Genomic DNA, 26,997 nt, shown 5'->3' on the forward strand with positions numbered 1-26,997 from the left:
GGGCTGTTGAAATAGTCTGTGGAAGAAATGAGGAAGGCCTGACTAATCACAGTGGTAGATGACAGGATTCCGCTAGCATGAAAAGAAAGGTTCTGGTGGGATTGTAGGATCATTGATTTAGAGGTAGAAGGAACCTTATAACCCAATTAGTCCATATCTCTTTTTACAGATGATGAAATGAAATTCAAGCAGATTAAGTCACTTGCCCAGGGTTACCCAGATAATAAGTTGTAAAGTTCAGGTTTGCACTTAGGTCCTATAACTTCAAAGTCAGTGCTCTTTCTACTTTGCCACATAGCTCTTGTTGTTCCATCATGTTCAACCCATCATGACCCCAACGTAGCTCCTAGTGTTCATCAAAGCCTAAACTACTTCATAAGACATGCCATTGTTGTTTTTCACAATAGTCTTCATAAGAGCTCCAAGAAAACTGAAGTTCCCTCAGATAAGCTGAGTGGACCACTGATTCAGGTGAGAGCACTAATTAAAAATGAAATGAGAAATTATCCAAGTTGGGTCTTTAGGTGTAGGGTATCTTCATCAGTTAAAAACCAAGAACAGCCACTCTCTTTTTAACCTAATCAAATAAAAGCTGAAGAAAATGGACAGACAGGCACTCCATTGCATTATCCAACTGTGTCTTGTTGATTCTTATTGACTTTTCTCTTATTTCTTCTGTTCTTGCCTCCCTCTTGATTTCTCTTCTGTCAGCAGTAATATTCTTTCTAGTGCCAGAGCAGATCTTTCACCTTCTGTGGAGTGATGTCATCACATCTGTGCATTGCATCCATACTTATTTTGTGACCCTTAGCAGCACCCTGTATCCCCACTTTATTTGCAGAGTGACCTCTTAGCTTTTTACATCCTGGTGTGGGTAATTGATGTTTTCTTTCACTTTGATATCTGAACTGCAGTGGGTGGGAGTGCAGTCATTGCTGGGACCAGTGCCAAAGAAGCTCAGGAATAATAAGCTGGATAGGCAACAGCAGCTTATGGGATCACATTTGAGTGAATGTCCTGAAAGCCTCCTGAAATTCTACAGCATTATTGTGCCAGAACAAACTGGACACGTAAAGCACTTTTTATTTTTCACAATTTTAGTACAATGTAGGTGCTCAATAAACATGAAGTAACAAGAAACATCCCTTCTTCACTTACTCCACTGAAGGATGATTCTCTGCAACACCCACACACACATGCACAGTTTTTCAGTATCTCAGAACTGATGTGTCCCAGATGGAATCATAATTTAAACTTTAATGATCAGTTTGTCTGCCATCTTCTATTTCTTGATTCAATTCAATTCTCTTCAGTGAGCATTTATTAAACACTCACTGTTTGCAAGATAGTGGTTATCATTCCTGTGTTGAATGAGAATTAGCCTTGGGCTCACAGAACTGTCAATGAGACCCACAGTTATGAAAACCATTCGAAATGGTTTTTCTGAGTTTGAACCATGCAACATAAAGCAAGAAGAAAGGAAGAATATGGCACAACCTGCCAGAGGGAAGGGGCTAAGTCTAATAACCTTGCTCAGAACCGCAGAAGTATCATATGTACATTGGTGCTGTTGTATCATATTTTTGTTTATGATGAAAATAACAAAAAATGACCAGAAAAGGGAAAAAAGGAAGAAATAATTTATTATTTATATTCTAATACTTTTTAAAGGTCCACTTGGATGCCATATTAATCTTTATTTTCTCTCATGAAAAATTTTTCTAAAACATCCTTTTCAGGTACATCACATTTCACAGGAGAGTCTGCCCCAATTAATTTAATGAAATATCGAGGTATCAGCATTCATTCATTCATTCATTCATTCATTCATTCATTCATCCACCAATCATTTATTAAGTAGCAGTCATGCACAAAACACCATGATAAATACTAAAGCATATACATAGTTTATATATGATATAGGTAGGACTTGACTCAAGGAACTTACAATTTAAAGGGGGGGGGGAACAAAAATCTATGACTGAAATACCCAACGTCAAATATGTATAGTATAGAGAAATTCTAATTTGAGAGCCAAGAGAGATGGTCGCTGCTTTAAGGGATCAAGGTCTTCCCTTTTACAAAGGAGATGGATCCTTTAAAGGATGGGTGGTAATTCAGCTGGTGTGTTTCAGGGGAAAGGAAAAGTTCATGTCCGTGCAAAGGCATGGGATTAAGATGGTACATGATATGCCTGAGAGGTAGAGAATAGACCATTTGGACTAAAGCAAAGAGATTTAGATGGTTAAATTATGAGATAAGGATACAAATAGAGATGCCATATTTTGGCTGGCCTTGAATGCCAGGCACAGGATTTTGAAAGTTTGTGGGATCCATGGTTTGGGATGGAAGTTAGAATTCCAGATGTCAGAAGGGCCTGGAGAGGCAGTACACAAACTAAAGATCAAGCCTTTAAAGGCTAAGTAAGGTCTTTTGTTTCCCTCATTCTGACTTAATCAGCCCCTTTAAGGCCAAGCAGGAACCAGGCCTTGAATGGGAACATACTGGAAGCTTCTAAGGGACAGTGATAAGAATAGCAAATGAGGGTGAGGGATAATAACTACAACAATAGCAGTAATAATTACAATAATTAAAATGGCAGCCATTTAGTACATTGATTTTAAGGTTTTCATAGTAATTTCCGGACATCATCTTAGAAGATGGAATAGAAATGACAGAAGTATTCAAAAAAGTTACATTTGATTACAGGTTTTGTTTAATGAAGATAGTGCTATATATATTTATTATTCTGCTTTATTTTTTTAATTTACAGAGCCACCCAAAGTTACAGTCATGCCCAAGAATCAGTCCTTCACAACAGGGTCTGAAGTGTCCATCATGTGTTCTTCAACTGGTTACCCCAAACCAAAGATAGTTTGGACCTACAATGGCCTGTTTATCATGGGCTCACACAGGTACTGGGTTTGTATCATGCCCTTGGGTTATGATTTGTTCTAAGGAGTGGAAATAGTTTTTAGATTCCTAAAACAAGTATTTCTAAAGGTATCTATAAATTTGCATTTTTAAAAAAAATATTTTGATAATTATATTTCAATATAATTGGTTTCCTTTGTAATTCCATGTATTTTATTTTATGCATTTAAAACTGATTTATACAACTACATTTCATCAGACTGCCAAAATCATCTAACGCAAAATCATCTGACACGCAAAAGGTTAAGAACTCCTGCTCTAAGAGAAATTTCTTTTATTATCCCCCTGAAACTAAGGAAGATTGTGTCTTAACTAGCACTTGCAGATATTCTCCCCAAACACAGCGAGAAATACAATCAGAAAAATAAGGAAGAACAGCTTCAAAGAATTTTTAGAGCATTGGAATTTGGAGTCAGGAAGTCTGCAGTTCAAGTCCTGCCTTAGACATATACTAGCTATGTAACCCTTGAAAAGTCATTCTGTGCCTCCCTTTGCTCCTCTGTATATCTAGGGTATTGGACTTAGTGGCTTCTAAAGTCATTTCTAACTCCAAATTCCTGACCCTATGACTCAGTGATCCCAATATGTGGAGTTGTTCAGTATCACACTGTAAAGTTTCATATTACATTCACAAGTTAAGTTGAGAACATGCACTTCCTAACAACATATTTATTCACATAATCAACAAACATTTATTAAGTGACTGCTAAGCGTCAGAAACTATGCTAGGTACTAAATGATATTTATATTAGTTAGATAATGTATCTCAAGGTAGCATGTTGTTTTGAGAACTCTATTTAGGAAAAGGTCCTAAATTTGATAATGACACATTTTATGTAGATAGCTTTATGGTTACAAAGTTGTTCACATTCACAATCTCATTTAATTATCACAGCAATGACATGAGGTTCATAGAATAAGTTTCAATATTCATATCTTATATGTGAGCAGATAGTTTCAGTTCTCTGGCATTTAAGGCCCAGCTCAAGAGTACTTAGCTATTGAGTGGTATAATCAAGATTACAACTCAGGTCTACGGATGGCATTTCTGGTAATGTTCTTGGACCTGTGCCATTTTACAGAAATGAGAAAAGGGACATTAGTTCTAAGGAAATAGGGAGCAGACAGTGTGAGAGATGTGTCCATCTTCTCATCCTACATGTACAAGCATTTTATACTTCGTGAGTCTTAAAGTCATTGAGTCCCACCACACTTCAACGGTATCATGAACATGTGGAACATAAACAGTGAAACTTCCAACCTCCATTGCTTTGGGTTTGGCATAAAGAATCCAGTTCTTCAAGCCAGACTCTATCCCTGGGCCATTATTAATTCACTGTAGGCTCTTAGGCATTTGATGCCAGGTGCCTTCATTTATCCTGTCTGTAAATGGTGATGATGATGGTTGTCCACATTCATTGCCATATATGTTATCTATAAAATGCTTTTGTTTCCTTTGAAGAAAAACATTGAGCAATGATATTGCATATTACAGTGTCTCCGGTTGAATATAATGTAAGATACTCTTTTCATCCAGGTATAGAATGACCTCAGAAGGCACTTTGATCATAAAAAATGCAAATCCCAAAGATGCAGGAGAATATGGATGCTTGGCCAGTAACTCGGCTGGGACAGATAAGCAAACTTCTACTCTGAGATATGTTGGCAAGTATACATCTTTTAGAAGACCAATAAATAAGAGCGAATGATAAAAAAGCAATTATGCAAATGCTATTATTTTGTAGAAATTGATCATCACAAAATACATATTTTTGAGACAGCATGTATGTTTACATTTTGAAATGCAAAATAAAATTCATTGAAACTTTACCATTTGTGAGTGGATACCATGTTTAGCCAGGGAACCTTTCAAATGGTTGGCTCTTTCGTTGATTCACCCTGCTGTTTCAAATCCTCTTTAAATCTTACACATCTAAAGTAGATGAATTCAGCTTCCTTTCCTTCTACTCACTTGGACTATTATCTCAGCCATTATTTAAGATGGATTATGATATTTTATTTAATGCTGTATGCATTTTATGTGATTCATTTTGTTTTTCTTGTATGGTTTATAACAATCATTAACCTTCAAAAATTCATGTTTAAACACTTACATATTCTTGTATTGAATCTTTTGGCACTTATTACATAAAACTCTTCGAGGTTCTATGTATAATGATATAATAGCCTTTCCCATTATTAATAATGAGTGACTATTTAATAATGACAACAGTGATGATACTGTCATTAACTTTTTCATTCTAGAAATTTCTAGTTTCTATGCTTCTTCCTCTTAAAAAACAGACCAACTCTTCATAAACTGGGATGCTTTGTAAATCTTACTTTTGGTCTGAAAATACAAACTCTTTGCCTATAATTAGTCATTGTCAGCATCAAAATAAGGTGGGAAAGTTTATAATTTACATTGTACAATTCCCAAATTTGTACTTACTTAATTTCTTCCTATAGTTTTGTGTGTATAATTACATACAATTTAAAATTTTTTCTTTAAAAAGCATTCTTCTTTCCTTGACCCTTTTATTTTGTCTACTGTTTTCTTTTTCTTTTTTAATTTGTTGCCTAAAACTATTAAAATCTACTTCCTAATTTTGTATTGATCTATTTGGGAAAATATAACATGATTTTTTTTTAACCTTAGAAATGCTGTGTTTTCTATGTGCATTCATAGGTATGCTTTTCATTATGCACATGCGTAATATGTTATATAGTAACAGTTTTGGATTAACCACTGTCCTAGACACTGATTATATCATGTACCTTCTTCCTTTTCAGATGCCCCAAAGTTGACTGTAGTTCAGAGTGAACTCTTGGTTGCCTTGGGGGACACAACAATTATGGAATGCCAAACCACTGGTGTTCCCTTGCCTCGGGTCAAGTGGTTTAAAGGTACGTTTGTTAGATTTATCTCTGTTTCATTTTGCTTTTTTTTTTTTTCAAAAATGATTTGTTAAAAGTTTGTTTTGGTGTGAGACTTAGCAGCACCATAAAAATGTGTTTATGACCTCAGTGGTGACTGGAGCTCGGAGTTTTGAACTCTTAAGTTTCAGCGCTTCACATCTGGTGTAGATTACAGAACCGTGAAAATTAAAGACGGAAAAGTTCTCTGCTAGTCCAGCTGAACATTCTCTTTGTTAGTTTAGGATTCCTTCCTGTATTGTAGCATATTCTCCAGAAATACCATAGTCAAGATTTAAAATATCCTCACAAATTTGAGTTTATTTTCTTTAGAGAAGCAGAAAAGTTTAGTGGAAAGAATACTAGATTTAGGGTTAGAAGAATTGGCAACTACCTTTTAAAACCTCAGTTTGCTCATCAATGAAATTTGAATAGCAACATATCACTTACCTCTCTAGGATTCTTAGTTTTCAAGTAGATATGTATAAAATATCTTGTCACAATAAAGTGCTATATAAAGAGCAAGGATCTATAATTATCTTGCAGAGGATTATAGATGTAGAGCTAAAAAGTATCTAAGAGGCCATCTAGTCCAACCTTCCCATTTTACAGATAAGGAAATTGAAGTCCAAATAGTTTAAATTATTTGGCCAAGATCACATAGCTAGTAAGCAGCAGAGCTATGATCTAAACAGTTGCCCGAGCTACAAATTTAACACACTTTCCATTCTATTCTGCATCTCTGATGGCACTTTATCCACCAGTGTAGATCATAAACCTTGTATGCTTTAGGAGGCTACATTGGTAAGTCATTGTAGCTGAAAAAATTCACTATTTGTAGAACAAAACTCTTGCTTTTAGAGTCTTTAAACTTAGCTAGTCCAATTTTTAGACAATAGATGTACAGTTTGTCTGTGGAAGGCTCAGGTACACAGAAATACATTTTTTTAGTGAGGCAATTGGGGTTAAGTGACTTGCCCAGGGTCACACAGCTAGTAAGTGTTAAGTGTCTGAGGCCGAATTTGAACTCAGGTACTCCTGACTCCAGGGCCGGTGCTCTACTCACTGTGCCACCTAGCTGCCCCTAGAAATACATTTTTAAAGTGTGATTTCATTGGTATTGAGTGTACAGAGACTGAAAACCATCTATCATTTATCAGATAAGTCTTAAAGCATTGACTGAGCCTCAGAAAGTGACTTACTTGCTCATGGGAACACATCTTGTAAACCTAAGAGGTGGAGTTTGAGCCAGTCCCTGATTCTGTCTCATCCAGCATTCTTTGCCTTTGACCAGGTCGCCTCCATGTTAACTATTTTGGTGATGATGCTTATTGTTTTGACTGACAATTTGTACCAAGCTTTCTGGTTTTTGAGAGCTTTGAATGGTTCATATGATATGATCTTTTTAGCAAGGGTTTTCATGTAGGTAATTTTTATCATCCCAGTCTTAATATGGAAACTTTTCTGCAACTGAAACATCTTCCTTTCTTCCTTACATTTGTTAAATTCTTTCTCATTCTTTAAAGTTTAACTCTAATGCTATTTCCTCCTAGAAACCTCTGATACTCCCTATCTGACCTTCATCCTTAAACCTCATATGGCATTTTGTTTTCTACCTATTTAATGAATTTATCATATGTTATTGTAGCCATCTTTTTGTTTTATGCAGCTAAAGCAAGGACTGTCTCTTAGCTAAACATTATATATTCCCTAATTCTTTGTACAATACCATACACAGTAGATATCACAGTTTACTGAATTGAGTGAAATTTAAATGACCTGCTCAAGAGCAAACATTTGGTAAATGGCAATCTTGGTACCTGAAGTCAAGTCTTTAAATTACAAACACCATGAAAATATTACCATTAACAAGTTTTGTAGAGTTTCCAAAAAGCTTCCAACAGTTAAATTTTTTAAACCATATATTAGTTGAAGTTTCAAAGTGTTTGATGGAAAAACAGACATTTCATTGTTGGGTTTCTCATACATTAGCTGAATCCTTGCTCTAATTCATAGATTTATATTTTTCCACTTAAAACTGTTAAGACCTTCCTAAAATCACATCACAACCTGTTAGAGCTAAAAGAGACCTTAGACATCATTTATTCTAGCTTCCTTAACCTGGGGTATGTGAAATTTTAAAAAAATCTTTTGAGAACTGCATTTTAATGTAGTTAGTTTCCTTTGTAATCCTATATATTTTGTTTTGTTCATTTTAAAACATTAGTCTAAGAAGGACTCTCTATGTTTCACCAGATGAGTGATTTTCATGACATGAAAAACAAAACAAAACAAGAACTTCTGAGTCCATCTAATTCACTCATCTTGTATATGAGTTAACTAAAAATCGGAGAGGAGAATTAACATGTCTCCTGGTCACACAGAAAATTAATGGCAGAGTCTGGCCCTGGGAACCCAGGTCTCGAGAGTAAAATGACTGGATGGTCTTAACTCTATACTTTCTATAATTTTAAAATAGAATTACAATCATTTGGCCTCTCTAGAGGATCCTGTAATGAGAGTACTGATTGGGAGTCAGGAATTTGAATTCTGTATTTCTCTAATGCTTATGGGTACAGTACTTCTTTTTTTTTTTTAAGTGAGGCAATTGGGGTTAAGTGACTTGCCCAGGGTCACACAGCTAGTAAGTGTTAAGGGTCTGAGGCCAGATTTGAACTCAGGTACTCCTGACTGCAGGGCTGGTGCTCTATCCACTGTGCCACCTAGCTGTCCCCATGGGCACAGTACTTCTTATTGTTTCAGTACATCCATTTATTTTAGAAGGAAAAGTATCCTTACGAGCACTCTACGAAAAGGTTGTTAGTATTATTATTTGTAAAATGTTTTGTAATCCTCAGATGAAAAATGTTAAGCAGTTCAAAGAATTATTGTTATTATTCTGTTTGTTATATCCCAAACATTTCCATAGTAACAAGCTGATGTCATAATCATAAAATTATGAATTCACCTCGAGCCCTGGGAAACATGAAGTGAAAAGATGAAAGTTTTCATCCAGAAAACAAACACATTTAATGACAGTAAAGGGCAACACCATTTCCTTTGTCCTGTGAATTAAATATTTATAATGGCATTTCCTCTCGAGGGAGAGCTTTTCTCTAATTGTTTTAACTAATCCAATTTGTTTCTCTCAACACAAATTAATTTGTAATGACCAAAAATGTTTGAATAAATCATTAGAAAAATATTATAAATCTACTTAATATCCAGAGGAAACAATTTGTAGAGGCTGTCTTTCTTTTTTAAATCAAGTCAATCTCTAATACACTTTCAGAATTAAAAAAAAAACACTTGGGGAAATTGAGTTTACTGATTGTTATTTCTATAGCACTCACAAATGAGTGTTCTTTATGACAGCAAATTAAATTAGCTAAAAATTATTCAGATTATATCAAAAATCGGGGGCGGCTAGGTGGCGCAGTGGATAAAGCACCAGCCCTGGATTCAGGAGTACCTGAGTTCAAATCTGGCCTCAGACACTTGACACTTACTGGCTGTGTGACCCTGGGCAAGTCACTTAACCCCCATTGCCCCGCAAAAAACAAAAACAAAAACAAAAACAGATTATATCAAGAATCTACACAAAGCAATGCATATGGCTAGTTAATTTCTCCCAAATGGCTGGCTGCTCTCTTAAGTAGTACTGCTCTTTTACTTGGTGTTTCATAGTACCCTTCAGGTAATTGGATTCTACATTGTGTGGTGAGAATAGAAAAAAAAATCACAACAAAAGAACCTGAGAATAGTTCCATAAATAACTTTGGATAGATGTTGCATTTCTTCCTGTAAACATAAAGAAGTTCTCCAAAAAATTCTAATTGAATAGTTTATTGAAAAAAATTAACTTTTTTTTATTTCTGCCAGACTAGCAATGACATGTTCCAGAATTATAGATTATCCACCATGTACTAAGCTTCTTCATTTTAAGACATGAAAAAATTAAACAGACCCAAAAAGGAATCAGGGAGATAATGACAATGTTTCAAAAAATGGACCTTTGAGGAAACATTCAAAGGAGTGAGTTTATCTAACTAGGGTACCCTTGTGACTTTGAGTTAGGCGAAGGGTTCTGTATCAAGGCATCTGACCAGCTGTTCTCACTATCCACTAAGGCCAGAAGTAAGCATCTCCTGATATTGTGTTAAACAGTGGAACATGGGATCATGGATTCTGAGGTGAAAGAAAACCCCAGAGATCATGGAGGAAAATACCTTCATTTTAGAGATGGGGAAAATTATCTTTACTTCATTTCCTCATGAAACAAAAGAAAACTAATTTTCTCATGAAAACAAAGGAAGGAGAGAAAGAATATGTGTAAACATTTGACCTGCAATTAGTAAACTAAATTAAAGTGAAATTCAGGTTTCTAAATCAGGTTGCTGTGTCTCATTACTGCTACATTTTAGAATTTTAATTTGTGGGGAAAAAACCAACTCAACAAAAGTCTTTATTTAATCCTGTTATGACCAAATACAACTACAGAGGAAAGAAGTAAGAGGCAAAAACCCAAAACCCCAATGTACCAAGACCAAATATTTTAAGACTTGATGAATAGCAAGGTCACACTCCATCCTCCCATGGTGGGAGGAAAGTTTATGTCAACATCATCTGCTTTTATTTATGATAATTTCTCAGAGGCTCATAGACACTGCTTTATTTGCTTCTTCCCATTTTCTCATGGTATGTAGTAGCAAACTCAAGAGGATGATTACTTTTTTGGAATGCTGAAAAATACTTAGTTTTGGCATTAACAGCTGTTTCTAATGTAATTTCTTTTTATTTGAAGCTCTTTTAGAGAAAGAAATCTGCCCATTGCTTTACATCTGTTGAATAATACTCACTAGAGTTGTCCCTTTGCTGTTTGGAAACTGAGCCAACTCCTTTCATGGTATCCAGAATTGCATATATGGGTCCTTTGTGCAGTTGCAAGGAATGCCTACCTTCTAAGATATATTATGAATCTAGGGGAAGCTAGGTGGTACAGTGGATAAAGCACTGGCCCTGGAGTCAGGAGGACCTGAGTTCAAATCTGAACTCAGACACTTGATACTTACTAGCTGTGTGATCCTAGGCAGTCACTTAACCCTCATTTCCACCCCCCAAAAAAAGTCAGGAAGAAGAATCTATACTTCAGATCATCAACTTAGTGCTTCAAGGAACCTTTGCATCTAGTCCAACTCCCTCATTTATAAAAATCAGAAAATTGAGACCTATAGTAGTGGTGACATATCCAAAGTCACAGCGTTGGTAACTGATTCTCAAACATTGACCCTCAATGACCTGCCTCTCCCCTTTCCTTCCCCCCAACCCCAATTAGATTTGTTTGAGCCCAGGAGAGGTATTGCCACAAACTAAGAGCTCAGCATGGCAGTAGAGGACAAATAAAATTCTTCAACAAAGGAGAATAGACTTCTGCTGCCTCTGATGCAGGAAGTATTGTCATTCTTCTCCATGATGTATGTATGCCCTCTACTTTCCCTGAAACTTAGTTATTACCCTGTAAGACACACACACACACACACACACACACACACACACACACACAAGAGGACTTATACTTTTATGGTGTGTGCAGGCAGGTGAAGTTGCCACAAAATTGTAGATAGAGAGTTGGCTCCTGAGTCAAGAAGACTTGGCTCAAGTTGAGCCTCTGGAATATACTTGGTTATGTATTTGTAGGCAAGTTCTTTGACTTCTCAGCACTCTAATTGAGTCTTTTGGCGGGGGGCAGTTGGGGTCAAATGACTTGCCCAAAGTCACACAGCTAGTGTCTGAGGTTGGATTTGAATTCAGGTCCTCTTGATTCCAGGTCCACTGTACCACCTAAGGGTTTATGAGAAGAAGCATAGGTAGAGTAAGTTTTCTCTTCCTGGAGTTCCTGATACAGGTGAAATGGCAGGTTTGGTCAATCCTCAGATAACCAAAGGATTGGATTTTAAAATCAGTTGTTTGGAACTGAGAACGAATAGTCCCACAGAAATAATGCTTTGAATGGCATTTGGAATCATGAAAAAGCCTCCTTGAATAATACTGTACCTGAATGTTATATATTTATATTGATCAAATAATAGGAATATTCATTATAGTACTTGAGCTAATTACACAATCTCTGGCCTTAACAGCTTCTAGAAGTAGTGACTGGCACTATAAAAGGAAGAAAAAAATAGATGAAGTGAAGGGAAATTATGTAGCTTTTGCCAACCCTGAGCTGTACAAAGCTGGTAGATGAATGACAATTTTTCTTTTTCCTGTGTGGGATTTGTGACATTAGAGGGGATTGTAAAGACTTGGCATCTTTTTCCCTAGTTTTTGGAAGCAGTGACTCTATTCCCTAACTACTATTTCCCATTGATCAGTTTATAGACTTTAATCCTATAAGAATATAGTCTGAGGGGAAGCTAGGTGGCGCAGTGGATAAAGCACCGGCCCAAGTTCAAAGCCAGCCTCAGACACTTAACACTTACTAGCTGTGTGACCCTGGGCAAGTCACTTAACCCCCATTGCCTCTCAAAAAAAAAAAAAGAATATAGTCTGAAAAACTAGTTCATAGTTATTGATTGGTTTCCCCCCAAAATACTTTAGTGGCTTAAATATTCAAAATGTATATTTAATGATCTTATAATAAAATTATTCAATAGTATTGTATTCAGTATGTCTGAGTAAATTTGATTAAGAACAATTATGGGGAATATGCATTTTTAAATTTTCTTTATTTTATTCCAATTTAGGTGATCTTGAATTGAGGGCTTCAGCATTTCTCCATATTGATTCACAAAGGGGGATCCTAAAAATTCAAGAGACCCAAGACTTGGATGCTGGCGATTATACCTGTGTAGCTGCCAATGAAGCTGGAAGGGCAACTGGCCACATAACTTTGGATGTTGGCTGTAAGAATCCCCTGCATGTCTGTAGAGAATGAGTAGATTTCCCCCCATTCTCTTATCATTGACATTTCAGAAACAGACACTTAATTTTCAATGTTCAGTTGAATTAAAAGTGACAAAATATAATTGCCTACCAAACTGGAAATGTGATGTTAAAGAAGAGTTAGGATTTCCATTGCTGAGATTGGATCTACATTGTAGATAAATAATGATCGTATTAAATGAGGGGTGTTCAGAAGTGGTGTAATCAAAAGTCATCCTCTATGACAAACTTGAAAAGATTTATGTCTGGATATTTGGAATTTAGCATATGAATCATGGTTCTATTTTGGGGATACTAGAGGTAACAATGGTTATCCATTGGCAACATGGTCTGTTACTTTTCACAAATCTTTCATTGCACTTCAATTCTAAGAATGATGTTCTACCATTTCCCAATGCATAGTGCAAGATGATGTGGTAGCAACTTGGTGGTAGCCAAAAGGATGCCCATCTTTTCTTCTAGGAACTAAAAGTAGTATCTAAACTATAGCTTGGTCATGAGTTCATTAACTTAAGTTCTCAGCATAGGTCAGAGTGTGACAACAGTTTACTCAGACTTGGACATCTTTCACCAGAATGTATAAATTGAACTGTTTAAAGGTTAAAACACTTTGCCAAATTGTGGTTTACTTTATGAATTATTGGTAGGGTCTATATTTTATCTTATCATAGAAAAACACAAAGAATGGAGATGAAGGGAAGAGAAGTAAAAGAAAAGGAGAAAGCAAAGAGGAGGAGAGAGGAAGAGAAGTAGAGGAGGGGAAGAGATGTTTGGGGGAAAAAAGAATGGAGTTAAGGGAGAGGGAAGAGAAGAAAAATAAAGGAAGGAAAAGGGAAGAAAGGGAAGGAAAGGGGAAATAAGGGAAGGGAAGTGGAAAGGAAAAGGAAAGGAACTTGCCTTATGAAAGTTACCATTGAATCACTAGTTCCAATTGCTTTAGCCTTATTACTCCCAGGAAAATAGAACATAGTTAATTTTCATCCCATTTGCTGGCCACTTTTTTTTTCTTTCTTTCTTTTCTTTTTTTTTTTTTTTTTTGGTGAGGCAATGGGGATTAAGTGACTTGCCCAGGGTAACACAGCTAGTAAGTGTCAAGTGTCTAAGAATGGATTTGAACTCAGGTCCTCCTGAATCCAGGGCCAGTACTTTATCCACTGTACCACCTAGCTGCCCCCTGCTGGCCACTTCTGAGGTTTGCCCTCATTCTCCACTGTTACCTTCAGTTTTTTTTTTGTTTGTTTGTTTTTTTTTTTAGTGAGGCAATTGGGGTTAAGTGACTTGCCCAGGGTCACACAGCTAGTGTTAAGTGTCTGAGGCCGGATTTGAACTCAGGTACTCCTGACTCCAGGGCCGGTGCTTTATCCACTGCGCCACCTCTTCCTAAGTATACCATGACAGTCAATGAATGGTATGGCCCACAATGGACAAATGGAAAAGCAGAGTAGCAGATAACCCTTATTCTCTCTGAATCTCTCATTTCTTTTTTATATATACCTGGAGATTGCTTCCATTCTCAGTCTCTTATATGTGCCTTGGCTTATGCCTTATTTTCTATGAAAGTATTAGAATTAGCTGAATCTTGTGCAAACTGTTTGGATAATTTTTCTTTCCAGTATTTATTTATATACTTTAAACATTAAAAGATAAAAGGGCTACAGTACTTAGGATGAATAATACTTAAAGGCCACTATTTTCCCCTACAGTTAAGAGAACTTAATTAGACTTAACCAGAATATTTGTGAAATACTGAGTGTCAAGACTGAAGTACTACATAAATGTCCTTCATTTCAGTGCTAGTAATTTGGATTCATCATTCATTTATTGAAATTTAGGTATTTTGTGGCTGGAATAAATTTAGCTATATTGCTGTGGCTGTTTTTTTCTTTAAGCTCTCCAATTACCAGTTTTGTGGTTCTATTACTCTATGTCCACGACACTAAATTATATTTTAAAAATTTAATAGAATTCTTGGTTGTTTACTTCTTATGGTGAGCTGCTTTTCTTTTTCTTTTCTCTATTCACATCTCCCTCCCCCAGACTGTAGCTTTAATTTGTAGCCATTTCAGGTCAACAGGGAAAATTACCAATAATTTTTATTCTTCTGAAAAAGAACTGGTAGATTATGAAGTCATTCTGAGGAAAGGAACAATGACTTCATCAAACACAAAGCTAGGCCTGGCAGAGATTTTATTTGTAGCATTCTGCACTGCCCTGGATTTCATTCTGAGGTTATGGGTTAGTCTTTTGTGGTCTGGTACATTCAAAGCAATATGCTCAGCCCCTTGGGGAAGGGAAAAGTCATGTCAATCTGTTTGTCTCATGTGCTGAAGTAGTTGCCATAGTTAGTATCTATTTTAATTATCACTAGAGTAAACAAAAGAGAAAGTGTCATAAGGCAAGATAGAGTCCATCTTCTAGTAATCTCACAATTTCATTTAAAATTATTATTCATAAACCAGCCATCCGCCATTATTAACCAGTATTAATGATTTCAATGTATGAGGTCTTTAAAGAACAAATTATCTTTTTTAAAGGGGCAGGGGAATCATGACTGCAATAATTTGTCTTCACTAAATACTATCTTAAGTGAACTGTAGTAGACACTCCATTGAATGGTTAGTTTGGGTAATGCCTCCTGTTAGTAATTGAGATAATCATCTTACTTAACATCCTGGTGAGTAAGTGTGTACATACCTTCTGGAAGCCCACTACCCAGCTCTCTAACTCTCCTTTGAATACTTAACTTTGGCAGTGGCAGGGAGGGGGGTAAGGGGATAAGGAGGGACTCAATCTTATGACACCACAAATATTTTGTTGTTGTTGTTCAGTCATGTCTGACTCTCCATGACCCTATTTGGGGTTTTCTTGGCAAAGATACTAGAGGAGTTTGCCATTGTCTTCTCTAATTCATTTTACAAATGAGAAAACTGGGGCAAACAGGGTTAAGTGACTGGTCTAGGGTGACACAACTTATAGGTGTCTATTAGAATTCAAGTCTTCCTGACTTTAGGCCTGGTGCCCTATCCACTGAGCCACACATTTAAAACAACAACAATGAACTAAAAAATATAACCTCCCATAGCTCTTTGTTTATTTGTTTGATTGTTTGTTTTCCTGGAGTTACTCAGATAATTAAGGGGAAAACAGGTCCTTTTTACCTGATTTTTCCAAAAAGGTCATCTCCATTGCCCAATTTCACTGACTACTTGAAAACCTTCTTCATTTTGTAATGAATAGACCTGTGATCAAAGTAATTTAGTTATCATGGGGAGGATCATTCTATAAAATCATAGAATTTCAAGGCTACAAGGGACCTTAGTGGCTATATAGTCCAACTCACACCTGAAAAGGAAACTCCACTCTAATATACCCCCAAAGTGGTCATCTGGCCTTTGTTTTTAGACCTCCTGTGAGTGGGAACCCACTATTTCCCATGGGAAAAAGCAATTTCCTCTGGTTGGATTCCAAAAGCCATTTGATATTCAGGAAGATACTCTGTGCAGTTTCTGGCCTCAAGTAGCCTTTTGGACTGCTCTAATTGTTAGGAAGCTTTCCCTGAAATCAAGCCTCAATGTGTTTCTTTGAAACTTCCACCATCTTACCCCTATTTTACCCTCTGGGAACAAACAGAGTAAGTCTCATCTTTCTTTTATATGGCAATTTTTCATTAGGAATATTTCATAACTTCCATCTTGAAATCTACCACTTTGGCAATTAGAACACTAGTTTAAAAAATCTATTGAGCACATTATTATGAAGACAACTTCTGTTATGACATCAATCAAGGGCCATCATTATTTCTGCTTTATTCTAGAACTACTAAGAGTATGCTTATCCTAGTAAGGGTATTCTTAGTCTTTAGTGCTCTTTGTAATAATTTAGTTGATTTGTAGGGGCAAGTAGTGATTATTATTAAAAATTGTTATTAATTTCTTTATTTTATTGAGGAAGAAGAAAATTAGTCCCAGTTTTTCTTGCAGAAGTAGAATTAGGATTGTATGGAGGGAGCTGGAAGATGAGGAGATAAAAAGGAAGGCAGCGTTATCCCCCTCCAAAATGGAAAGATAGAATCATGCAATTAGGAACCAGCCTTGTCACTTCCACAGTTCCCAGTCCAGGCATGTTAACCTATGTATTGTCTCTCTAAAATGGTAAAAGCCTATTTTGTGATTAACGACTTGATAGTGAGATTCAACTTGTTTTACCAAGATAATAGCACGATTGCATTTACTTCATGGGATTATTATGAGAAACAAATGAGGAAAATACATGTAAAGTTCTTTTAAAGATTAAATTGCCACCTCTGTGTCAGCTGTTATTATTTTCCAGCTTTTCTTTGGCTTGCTACCCTGTTTCTATGATTCACTGATGCTCATGTTGCTGATGTGACAATAAAATGGATTACAATTCAAATGGTTCATTGCCATGACCCTTCCCAAACCTCTGGTTTCTGAATATCCCTAGGATCTCAGTTTTTTCTTCTGTCCCCATAATATATCTGTCTGTAATCTCAGCATGACAAATGCTGAGATTTGTGCATTTCAATTTTATGGCATTGAAAAAAGTCACCTGTCCTAGAAGTAGTATGGTGTACAGGATAAATCTGGCTGACTGAATGACCACTTCAGAGAAAGGTATATGATTGACTTTTGGTCTGAGGAACTGGCTGTCTGTAAAACTCCTCTATTTTACCAATCTTATTCCTTTAGGAGATTTTTAATCCCCATATTAATGAATCCATTGAGATAAAGCTATGTATGGAAACATGTACATACATAGACATGCAAAACACATACATATATTGCTTTGAATATATTATCAAGCCACAGTGTATATTTTTATTAAAACAAAGTATTTTGAATTCAGTTAAAAACATATTGGAAACACAAAAGCCTACAAAATTCACACCTTTTTTGGTAGAGTGCCTTGATCTTGTGCTTTGCCACCTATTAGAAAAATCATTGCTAGAGAAACAGTATACACACACAAATACACATGCCACAAAGCCAACTTAAAGTTTCATGTTTTAAAATCACAGAATCCTGATAAAAAATATTTATTAAGTGCATTTTAATGCATAAGGCACTCTGCTAGATCCTATGCTGATATAAAGTTGTGCAAAAACAATATTATGGGGAAGATAGTATTTTAGATACAGTATCCCAAGAAATTACAAGTTTAAAATCCCCAGAACTCTTACAATCAGAGGACTAAGTGAAAATAGAATGCACATGTCACCTCTTTAAAGAATTCCCTATAATGAAATCTCCTGGGAATGTCAACCAAAATCCAGAGCTTCTAGATAAAAAAAGTACTAGAAGTAACCAAAAAGAAAGAATCCAAAAACCGAGGAGCCACAGTAATGATCACATAAGGTCTGATGACTGCCATATTCAAGAAGAGAACTTGGAATCCAGTATTCCCCAAATCAAAAATTAAAGGTGGACTCTTACAGATACACTGTCACAACTAAGTATAATTCTGTGAGAGTTGTAGGGGATGGAGGGGAAAGGACCTTTAATAAAATGAAGGGTTTCCAAGCATTTTTTTTTTTATCCAAGGGTCAAAACTGAGTAGATGTTTGAAATGAAAACATAGGACCCAAGAAAAATATAGAAGGCAACACACATTTATTTAATTAGAAGAAAATCTATGGGGGGAAATTATTGATGTGCTAATTAAGGGATAAGAAACAAATATTTTCTCCCAATCTTTATGTTTGTAAAGGTCACAGAGAAAGGTAAATATGGTAGTGGGTTTTGCTTTGTTTGAAAAATAAATGAGACAAAAATGTTTGGAACACATGACTATATTTAAGGGGGTTAACGGAGAATCACAATTTCAATAACTTGTCATCACTAAATATTATCTTAAATGAAGCTCTGTTAGATACTCCATTGAATGGTTAGTTTAGGCAATGCTTCTTGTTGTTAGTAATTGAGATAACCATCATACTTAACCTCTAAGAGTCAACTGAACCACCATCTTATATGGTTATTTTCCCAAACTATCTTATCTCCCTTTTGTATGTATTTTGCATATGCATGAGTATTCATTCTTCTATTAGAATGTAAGCTCCTCAAGGAAAAGAACTTTTCATCTATGTCTTTGTATCCTCAGTGCTTAGCTCTGTGCCTAGTACATAGTAGGTACTTTATGAATTCTTGTTGATAGATTGATTGGATCCTATACTTGATTTTAAAATATTCAGCTTTAATAGTCTGAGATGGAGAAGGTGTAGTGAGAAAGCAGTTTATTAGGAAAGGATCTAGGGATTTTAGTAGATTGCAGGTTCAGCTGAAGCATATAACAAACATAACAGAACATTAAAAATTTGTGCATTAAATACTGTGACTTTTGACCTGGAATCTTCATTCCCAGTTCACAATTTATTGTCACATATTACAGGAAAGTTTGCTATTTATTCTATGCTTATCTCGAAATCTTGAGAGAACTGAGACTCTTAATCACAGTTTTTAAATCTATGCAATTGGTAATGACTTTAGAACTCTTAACATATATATTCCCTGCTCTTTGCCAAGGAAACATCCCTTTGTCCTCTTCTTGTTCCCCCAAATTAACAAATTATGTGCATCACAATCAATATTGCTAAATATTTTATATATTATTGTTGATGAACTATCTGTAACATATTAATTACTCCATACTTAGTACCCCTTTCCTGAATTGGTCAAAGTATATCTGCTATAAACTTCATCGGTACTCTTTACATTTTGGTTATTTTAATGCTGGAGAAAAAGCAAATGCCTACCTTGTTCTTGGTGCAGGAGCTTCAACTCATTTGTTAGTCCTGTCTGATCCTGGTCAAAATGGGAATTTGAGACATGCTTGTTATCTTTATATAAATACTTGTTAACTAATGTACTAATGCTCTTAATCCTTTCTCAACTCTCTTTGTAGAATGTCCAGAAATAACTTTTCTCTTTTTTTTTTTTTTTTTTTTTGCGGGGCAATGGGGTTTAAATGACTTGCCCAGGGTCACACAGCTAGTAAGTGTCAAGTGTCTGAGGCTGGATTTGAATTCAAGTCCTCCTGAATCCAGGGCAGGTGCTTTATCCACTGTGCCACCTAGCCGCCCCAATAGCTTTTCTCTTTTCAGTGAATTTCATTGCCCAATTATTCTTATGCATATGAATACTTCTTAAACTTGGGGTTTTTTTGAAACCCAGATGTGAAAGAGGTGATTCCTTTTTGTGAGCAATGAATAGGATTCAGAGCAGGGATAAGATTTCCAGGATCTACACAAGAAATTTGTTATAATATAATTGGATTTTAAATGTAAAATTTGTTAATAAAGTCATTCTAACTTAAATTCTATCCAAAAGGATGTAACTGCTGTAGTACAAAAAGGTCATTTAAAAAACCAGTTCCATGCCATAGAGAGAACATTATAGTGTTAATTAACAAGTAATATAATCTTGTGAAGAAAGGATACTTGATTTAAGGTGTCACATTACTTATCTTTGTTACTCTGAAGATTACAATATAACTTTTAATTTGTAAAATAAGGATAGCAATATTTAGTTTTTCTATGTGCTGTGGGACTTGTCACCAAGTATATAAATGTCTCTGCAAAAATAACAAATATAATTTGATTAACAGACAATAAGAAAACATTTATTAAATGTTCCTGACTATTGCACCATTTCTCTTTTTTAATAAATGTATCAATTTCTCTCAGCTTCCCCAACTTTTATACAGGAACCTAGCGATATATCCATGGAGATTGGCTCAAATGTGACATTACCTTGCTATGTTCAGGGATACCCGGAACCAAAAGTCAAATGGCGACGGTTGGACAACATGCCACTTTTTTCAAGGTCCTTTGCAGTTAGTTCCATCAGTCAACTGAGAACAGGATCCCTCTCTATTATCAGTAGGTTAAATTAAATAAATATGCATATCTATATACACATTAATATAAATATATGTGCTTTTAAATATTTGGTTTATGCAGATATTAACTGTTTAAAAAGTTTAAAAGTACAGGATACAACTAATAAATAATATTTTGTTGATGCAGCAATTTAGCATCATCATGTTGAATTGACTGTCAACTCCTAGGAAGGTATTTGACATTTTTATGCCTCTGGATTTGTTATAGCAAAATGGTATCTCAAAGTCATGACAAGAACAAGTGGATCAGTGAATTTCATCTGACTTGTCAGCTTTAAACTAATTGTGTCATAAAAAGATAAAGCATTATTGAAAATTATTTCATTTAATATGTATATTAGTCAAGTAATATACCTTAAGTTATAGATAAGCATTCTGAAAACTAATATGGGAACCTTGGCTTATGGGCTATGACTATTTGAAAAAAAAATATCCTCTTGTAAACTATCTGAATATCCACATATCAAATTTTCATGTATAAAAATCCATATGTTTAAGCATTTATTAAAATCCATTCCGTTTTCAACAAATACTTGAAAGTTAGCACTAAAGGCAAAATGTTTGGGTTACTTGCTAATTTTTTTTCACTTTTTATATAGATAAGGAGAGGAGCAAAATAAGGCCATGTGCCAAATCTGCCCTGATCCTTGAGCTAAAATTTTTTCTTTTACATTTTTAATGCAACAAAACTCTGTTTAAAAATGTAAAAACCATTCTTAGCTAGAAGGCTATGCAGTGGGGCTGGATATGACCCATTGGCTGTAGTTTGCTGACTCCTGATAAAGATATTTTGGCATTCTTCCTATAATTAAGAACTAAGGATTTTCTAGAGCCCTCAATGAGCTATCCAATCCAAAAGAAAAGCAGGTTATATCAATCGACAAATATTACTGACTCTACCACATGCTACAGTCAATGTGAAAGAAATATGCCAGAGTCCCGATCTTGAAAATTCTTATGAGTCTTTTGAAAGAGATTAAATTAATATACACAATATGACTGTAGAAAAATTAAATGCTAAACTGACGATAATAGAATTTGGGTGAAAAGAATAATTACAATTTGGACTACAGTAGTCAGGGAAAACTTTAAAGAAGAGGTAGAATTTGAGTTGATCTTTGATTTAGGTTCAATAAGGGGAAAAAAGCATATCCTAAGAATTTGTGTTTAGGCCAAAGTGAAATGTCCTTTCCTGGAGTTACTATATATCCTTTTATTGAAGGCCTGCAAGCAAAATCTGGATTAACTAACTATGTACTGGGTATATTGAAGCAGAAATTCATTTTAAAGTGAGGGTTGAATTAGGATGCCATTTAAGGTTCCTTTGAACTCTGCAGTAAGATGGTTCTGTAGTTTGATGAAGGAAGGGTAATATTTAGAAAGACCTGGTGGAGAAAGAACATTTGAGGCAGGAGGCATAACATAAGTAAAGGGCAGCAAGACCTACCTACCATTGCGTCTGTGGGGTAGCTTTAGCTAGAATGAAGGATGTGTGTAAAAAAGAAGTAGGAAATTTATTTGGAAAGGGAAGGTAGATTGGATTATAGGGGACCTCAAAGTAGTAAGGACTTGATGTGATGAGCACTAAGGAGCTACTATAGAATCTTGAGCAATAGAACAATAGAATAATGAAAATGTTTGTATGGATTTTATTCTATGATAGATTATAATATAATTTACATAATATAATTGATTGCCAGTTAAAAGGATATCACCTAATTCCAGTCAAAACATTATGAACATCTAAACAGAGATGGTAATAATAAAAATTATGAGGAAGGAATAAATTTTAGCAGCATTGAGATTTGATGACAGATTGGGCATATGTAAAAAAGGAGAGGGAAGAGTCAAAGAAAAATCCAAACAAACTGTGTAGCCTCAGATACTAGATAAGCAGCAAGATCACTGAAAAAATAAAATAACTGGAAGGAAATTAAATATAAATTTATTTTTAGTAATTTATTTTTTATTCTTCAACAGTTATTTTGACAGTCTACACACACACACACACACATATTTAATTAACTCAGCTCACATTGTGTGTTAATAAGGTGATTTTTGAAATTTTCCCCTTGTTCTGAATATTTTGATTTTGAAAAATAGATGTAGACTAGGTTTTACCATGTGTGCTGTTCATGCAATACTAAAAAAAATGGCAGAACTTAAGTGTTCTAAAGTCTAAGAAGTAGGCAACTGCATTTTCTCTGAAAATCTTACAGAAATAGTAAAATAGAGATGAATGTTTTGCACAAATCTCTTCCTTTCTCTCCTTTTTTAGATTTGTGGGCCAGTGATAAAGGCACTTATGTTTGTGAAGCTGAGAACCAGTTTGGAAAGGTCCAGGCACAGGCCACCATAACAGTGACAGGACTTGGTAAGAAGATGTTGGTAACCATTCTGATAACAAGGCATCTTGGAATTTTCAGAACAACCTCAATTCTTTGTACAAACAATTCACTTCTGTATCTTTTAGATCTTAATGCCAACAATCCAATTTTGTTATGATTAGATATGTCCCTGTCCCTTTTTTCCCATAAAAAAAGATTTTTGGTTTCCTTATTTCATAGAACATTTGAACTACAACAACAGGGAGAACAAATCATCTCATTTAACAACCAAGGAAACTGAGGCCCAGAGGTTAAGTGGTAATTTTGTTGCTGGCTAAAATTTGAAATCTCTTCACTTCTAATATGCAATTAAACACTCAGGGTCTTAGGTATACAGTCAAGCAGTTGCTTCGCTTAAACAGCTATTTTCTACAAAGGTATACTCAGTAACCCTGAATAGAAGTGACCCATGTGAGGGTGGAAGTTTCCAGCAGAGTTGGCAATACAGGGCTGAAGCTTGGAGAAGATATCAGAGATAAGCATATAAATGTGGGAGTTCTATGCAGAATAGTTATGATTTATATCTTTGAAGTGAATTTTGAGAGAGGAGAGACAGAGACAGAGATAGACAGAGAGGTGTAGAAAGAGAAAAGTATGGCAGAGCCTTGGTGGATACTCATGTAGGCAGCTAGGTGGTACAAGGGATAAAGTGCTGGGCCTGCAGTCAGGAAGATCTTGGTTTCAAATTTGCCCATAGACATTTGCTAGCAGTGTAACCTTGGGCAAGTCACTTAAACTCTGAACTATGAAACAGAGTAATAATAGCACCTACCTCTCAAGGTTTTGTGAGATAATATATGCCTGACATATAGTAGGGGTTATATAAATGCTTGCTATCATTATTAGTATTAATCCTTGGCCATCTCATCTCTTCACACAGCTTCAACTGCTTGCTCTAAGTAGATAGTTTCAAAATTCATACAACATAGATACATGCATACATATTCCAAGCTCTATATCAGGATTCAGTTTCTCTGAACTAAGAGTCTTTTTAGATGTTAAAGTGGACAAGGATGCTAACCTGTAACAACCATCAGTGATCAATCTAAATAATAAAAATGATTGACCTTGTAGTTGGACAGCTTACCCTTTCTCAACATCCCACTTTTTCAGTTTCTTTGAGTTTTATTATAATTACATCTATTTACTATCTCATTAACTAGATTGTGGGTTCTATAAGGACAGGGACCATATCTCATTTAATCTGTATATATAGGGGGCAGCTAAGTGGTGCAGTAGATAAAGCACTGGCCCTGGATTCAGGAGGACCTGAGTTCAAATCTGACCTCAGACACTTGATACTTACTAGCTGTGTGACCCTGGACAAGTCACTTAACCCTCATTTCCCCACCAAAAAAAATAAGAAAGAAAGAAAAGAAAAAAGAAAAATATCTTTATATATCCCCTCTCTCAGTATCCAGCAAAATGTTCTGCACATAATAGGTGCACAATATTTTTTTTTTACTTTGAGACATAACATTGCTCGTTGCCTACTCCTTGAATATACTTTGGTTCTCTTGTTTTCTTCAACAAAACCCTTGCTATTCTCATTAAACATGTGGAATGTCTTAAATGTGCTTTACTCCACTTGATTTCCAAGTTTTCTTCCTAAAATACAGTCTTTTAAATAAAATTTAAGATTTCTATTTCCCATAGTCATTATGTAAGCCTTTGGATTCTATTAAAAATTCACCATTTATATCTGTCATTACTTTGACAAGTATGCATGTGCTCTGGTAGAGGGAACAGTTTAGTCAGAATACTTGGTTCTTAGTTATTTTGTTGTTCTTTTAGTAGATAGTAGAAGTCTAGGTGCCTCAGTACCTTAGGGTTCTGGACTTTGAGCTTGTTGTTATGGATCAAGCCTGATTAAATGTACCAAATTCTCTCTTCCATTCAGTTGCTCCACTTATTGGAATCAGCCCTGCTGTAGCCAATGTAATTGAAGGGCAGCAGCTTACTCTGCCTTGTGTCTTGTTGGCTGGAAATCCCATTGCAGAACGTCGATGGCTGAAGAACTCAGCTGTGGTAAGAGCATTCTTTCAGTTAAATGGTGTGTGGTAAATATACTATAAATTCCGTTTGGCAAGTTACCAAAAATATTAACAAATGGACATGTTTAAACAGTGTGATTTGCGTTGGGGTGGGAGGTCAAACAGGTCATTGAGGAAGAAAATTTGTCCCTGGCATGGTTTTTAGAAGATTTGATGTACTAAATCTCACCATTGACTTTAGTTGTGAGAGAGGGAGGGAGATACACTATCTCACTAACATAAAAACACTTTAATGTCTCACATTGGCACAATATAAAATACAATAGCCCTGTGTAAACCTTCTACCAACACTTTGTATGTTAACTCCCCCTTTGTAAGTAATTTCAGCTGTTATCATCACAAGGTCATAAAATCATAAGATTAGACCAGGAAGGGACCAGAGAATCCATATGATCCAATAACCTCATTTTACAAATGAAGAAACCAAGGCCTGAAGAAGTTTACTGATTTCCATGAGGTCATAGATTTGATAAGTGATAGAGACTGGATTTGAACTGGGGTCCTCTGACTCCAAAGTGAGTATGAATCACAGTTCCTTTCAAAGGCAAACTTACTTTGGTTACAAACTTTTCAAATGAGGATTCCAAGATTGCTAAAAGCACCTCAGTGTGTACTTTTTTATTGTGATGACAATATTAGATTCTTTTGTTGCCTAATGACCTAGGAGGTATGAGTATGTGCCAATCTCAGGCTCATTCCACCTCTTTTGCTATGTCTCATGGGATTTTTCCTTATGGTTGCTGGATCCTTATTGGTCCCAATTTTCTATCATGTCCCCCAAAACCACCCTGTCAGTTAAATAAAGGCCACTCATTTGTATTAGAAAACCTAGCTTTTAATTGTCCTGCCTTGGGATGAATTAAAAGAAAAGAAATAGTCTTTATATGGAGTGCATTTGTTATGCCATGCATTAAAAGTTACAGAGAAAGTTCCTTCTTGCCCTTCCTCTCTTAAGACTTTTTCTTTACCAGTAAAACCATAAGTACATTTCTTGTCTCTCTCTTGTCACAAATTCTACAAATATTTCCTTCATTCTTTTTTAAAGAGAACCCAACCTGAAGTAATACTAAATTTATTGTTGGTATCATACTTGGAGATGTAGACTTAGCATAAATGAACAAGAGGAAATTCACCATTATTTAAAATGTCCTATCTAAAATATCAGGTATTATTACTTGTAGAAGTATAGGCATGATAAGCAATGGAGACAAACTCAATGAGATGGGAATCAGACCAGAGAAGGCTGTCAATGGTGTACTATTAGGTGGCCAAACGAGAGGCAACGTGGTGTGGTGGATAGAGAGCTGGTTTTGGTGGAAGGATGTTCTGGATGCAAGGCCTGCCTGTAACACATATTGGCTGGGTGATGTAGTTATTTAATTTTTCAGTGTTCTAGGTAACTCTCTAAGATTAAAATTGTTTTTTAAGATTTCTTTATTTTTAACCTCCCTAATACCTGATAAAAACAACGTCTATAGTTTAGAACTGGACATGTGCTTGACGTTATTTGGTAAAATTACCCTTTTTTTTCTTTAAGTTGGTTCCAAATCCCTACATCAACATTCGTAGTGATGGGAGCCTTCACCTTGAAAGAGTTCGCCTTCATGATGGAGGCGAATATACCTGTGTGGCAAGTAATGTTGTTGGGGCTCACAATAAAACTACTAGTGTGAATGTTTATGGTAAGAAATCTGTTCGCTGAAATTTTTGTCCTAAATTGTTGTTAAAACATGATTATTATAAGTTAAATTCAAACGAATACCAAACTAATCCTCCTTTAAAGTTTTAAAATAAACTTGAATTGTTTTTATTCTTATAGAAAGCTTTATTTTAATTTTAAAAAT

The 26,997-nt window shown here is 35.4% G+C and overlaps 1 protein-coding gene across 1 annotated transcript in view; it reads left to right on the plus strand.

Annotated features, from left to right (window-relative positions):
* Positions 1 to 26,997, plus strand: part of HMCN1 (hemicentin 1) — a 517,054-nt gene that overhangs the window by 247,942 nt on the left and 242,115 nt on the right. Inside the window, 8 exon segments of the mRNA XM_044003022.1 lie at positions 2,774 to 2,915; positions 4,472 to 4,599; positions 5,728 to 5,841; positions 12,597 to 12,755; positions 20,498 to 20,692; positions 22,991 to 23,086; positions 25,000 to 25,127; positions 26,691 to 26,835. Of these exon segments, the coding sequence (XP_043858957.1) occupies positions 2,774 to 2,915; positions 4,472 to 4,599; positions 5,728 to 5,841; positions 12,597 to 12,755; positions 20,498 to 20,692; positions 22,991 to 23,086; positions 25,000 to 25,127; positions 26,691 to 26,835 (1,107 nt within the window).

The sequence above is a fragment of the Dromiciops gliroides genome, chromosome 4, assembly GCF_019393635.1.
Source record: "Dromiciops gliroides isolate mDroGli1 chromosome 4, mDroGli1.pri, whole genome shotgun sequence".
Lineage (NCBI taxonomy): Eukaryota > Metazoa > Chordata > Mammalia > Microbiotheria > Microbiotheriidae > Dromiciops > Dromiciops gliroides.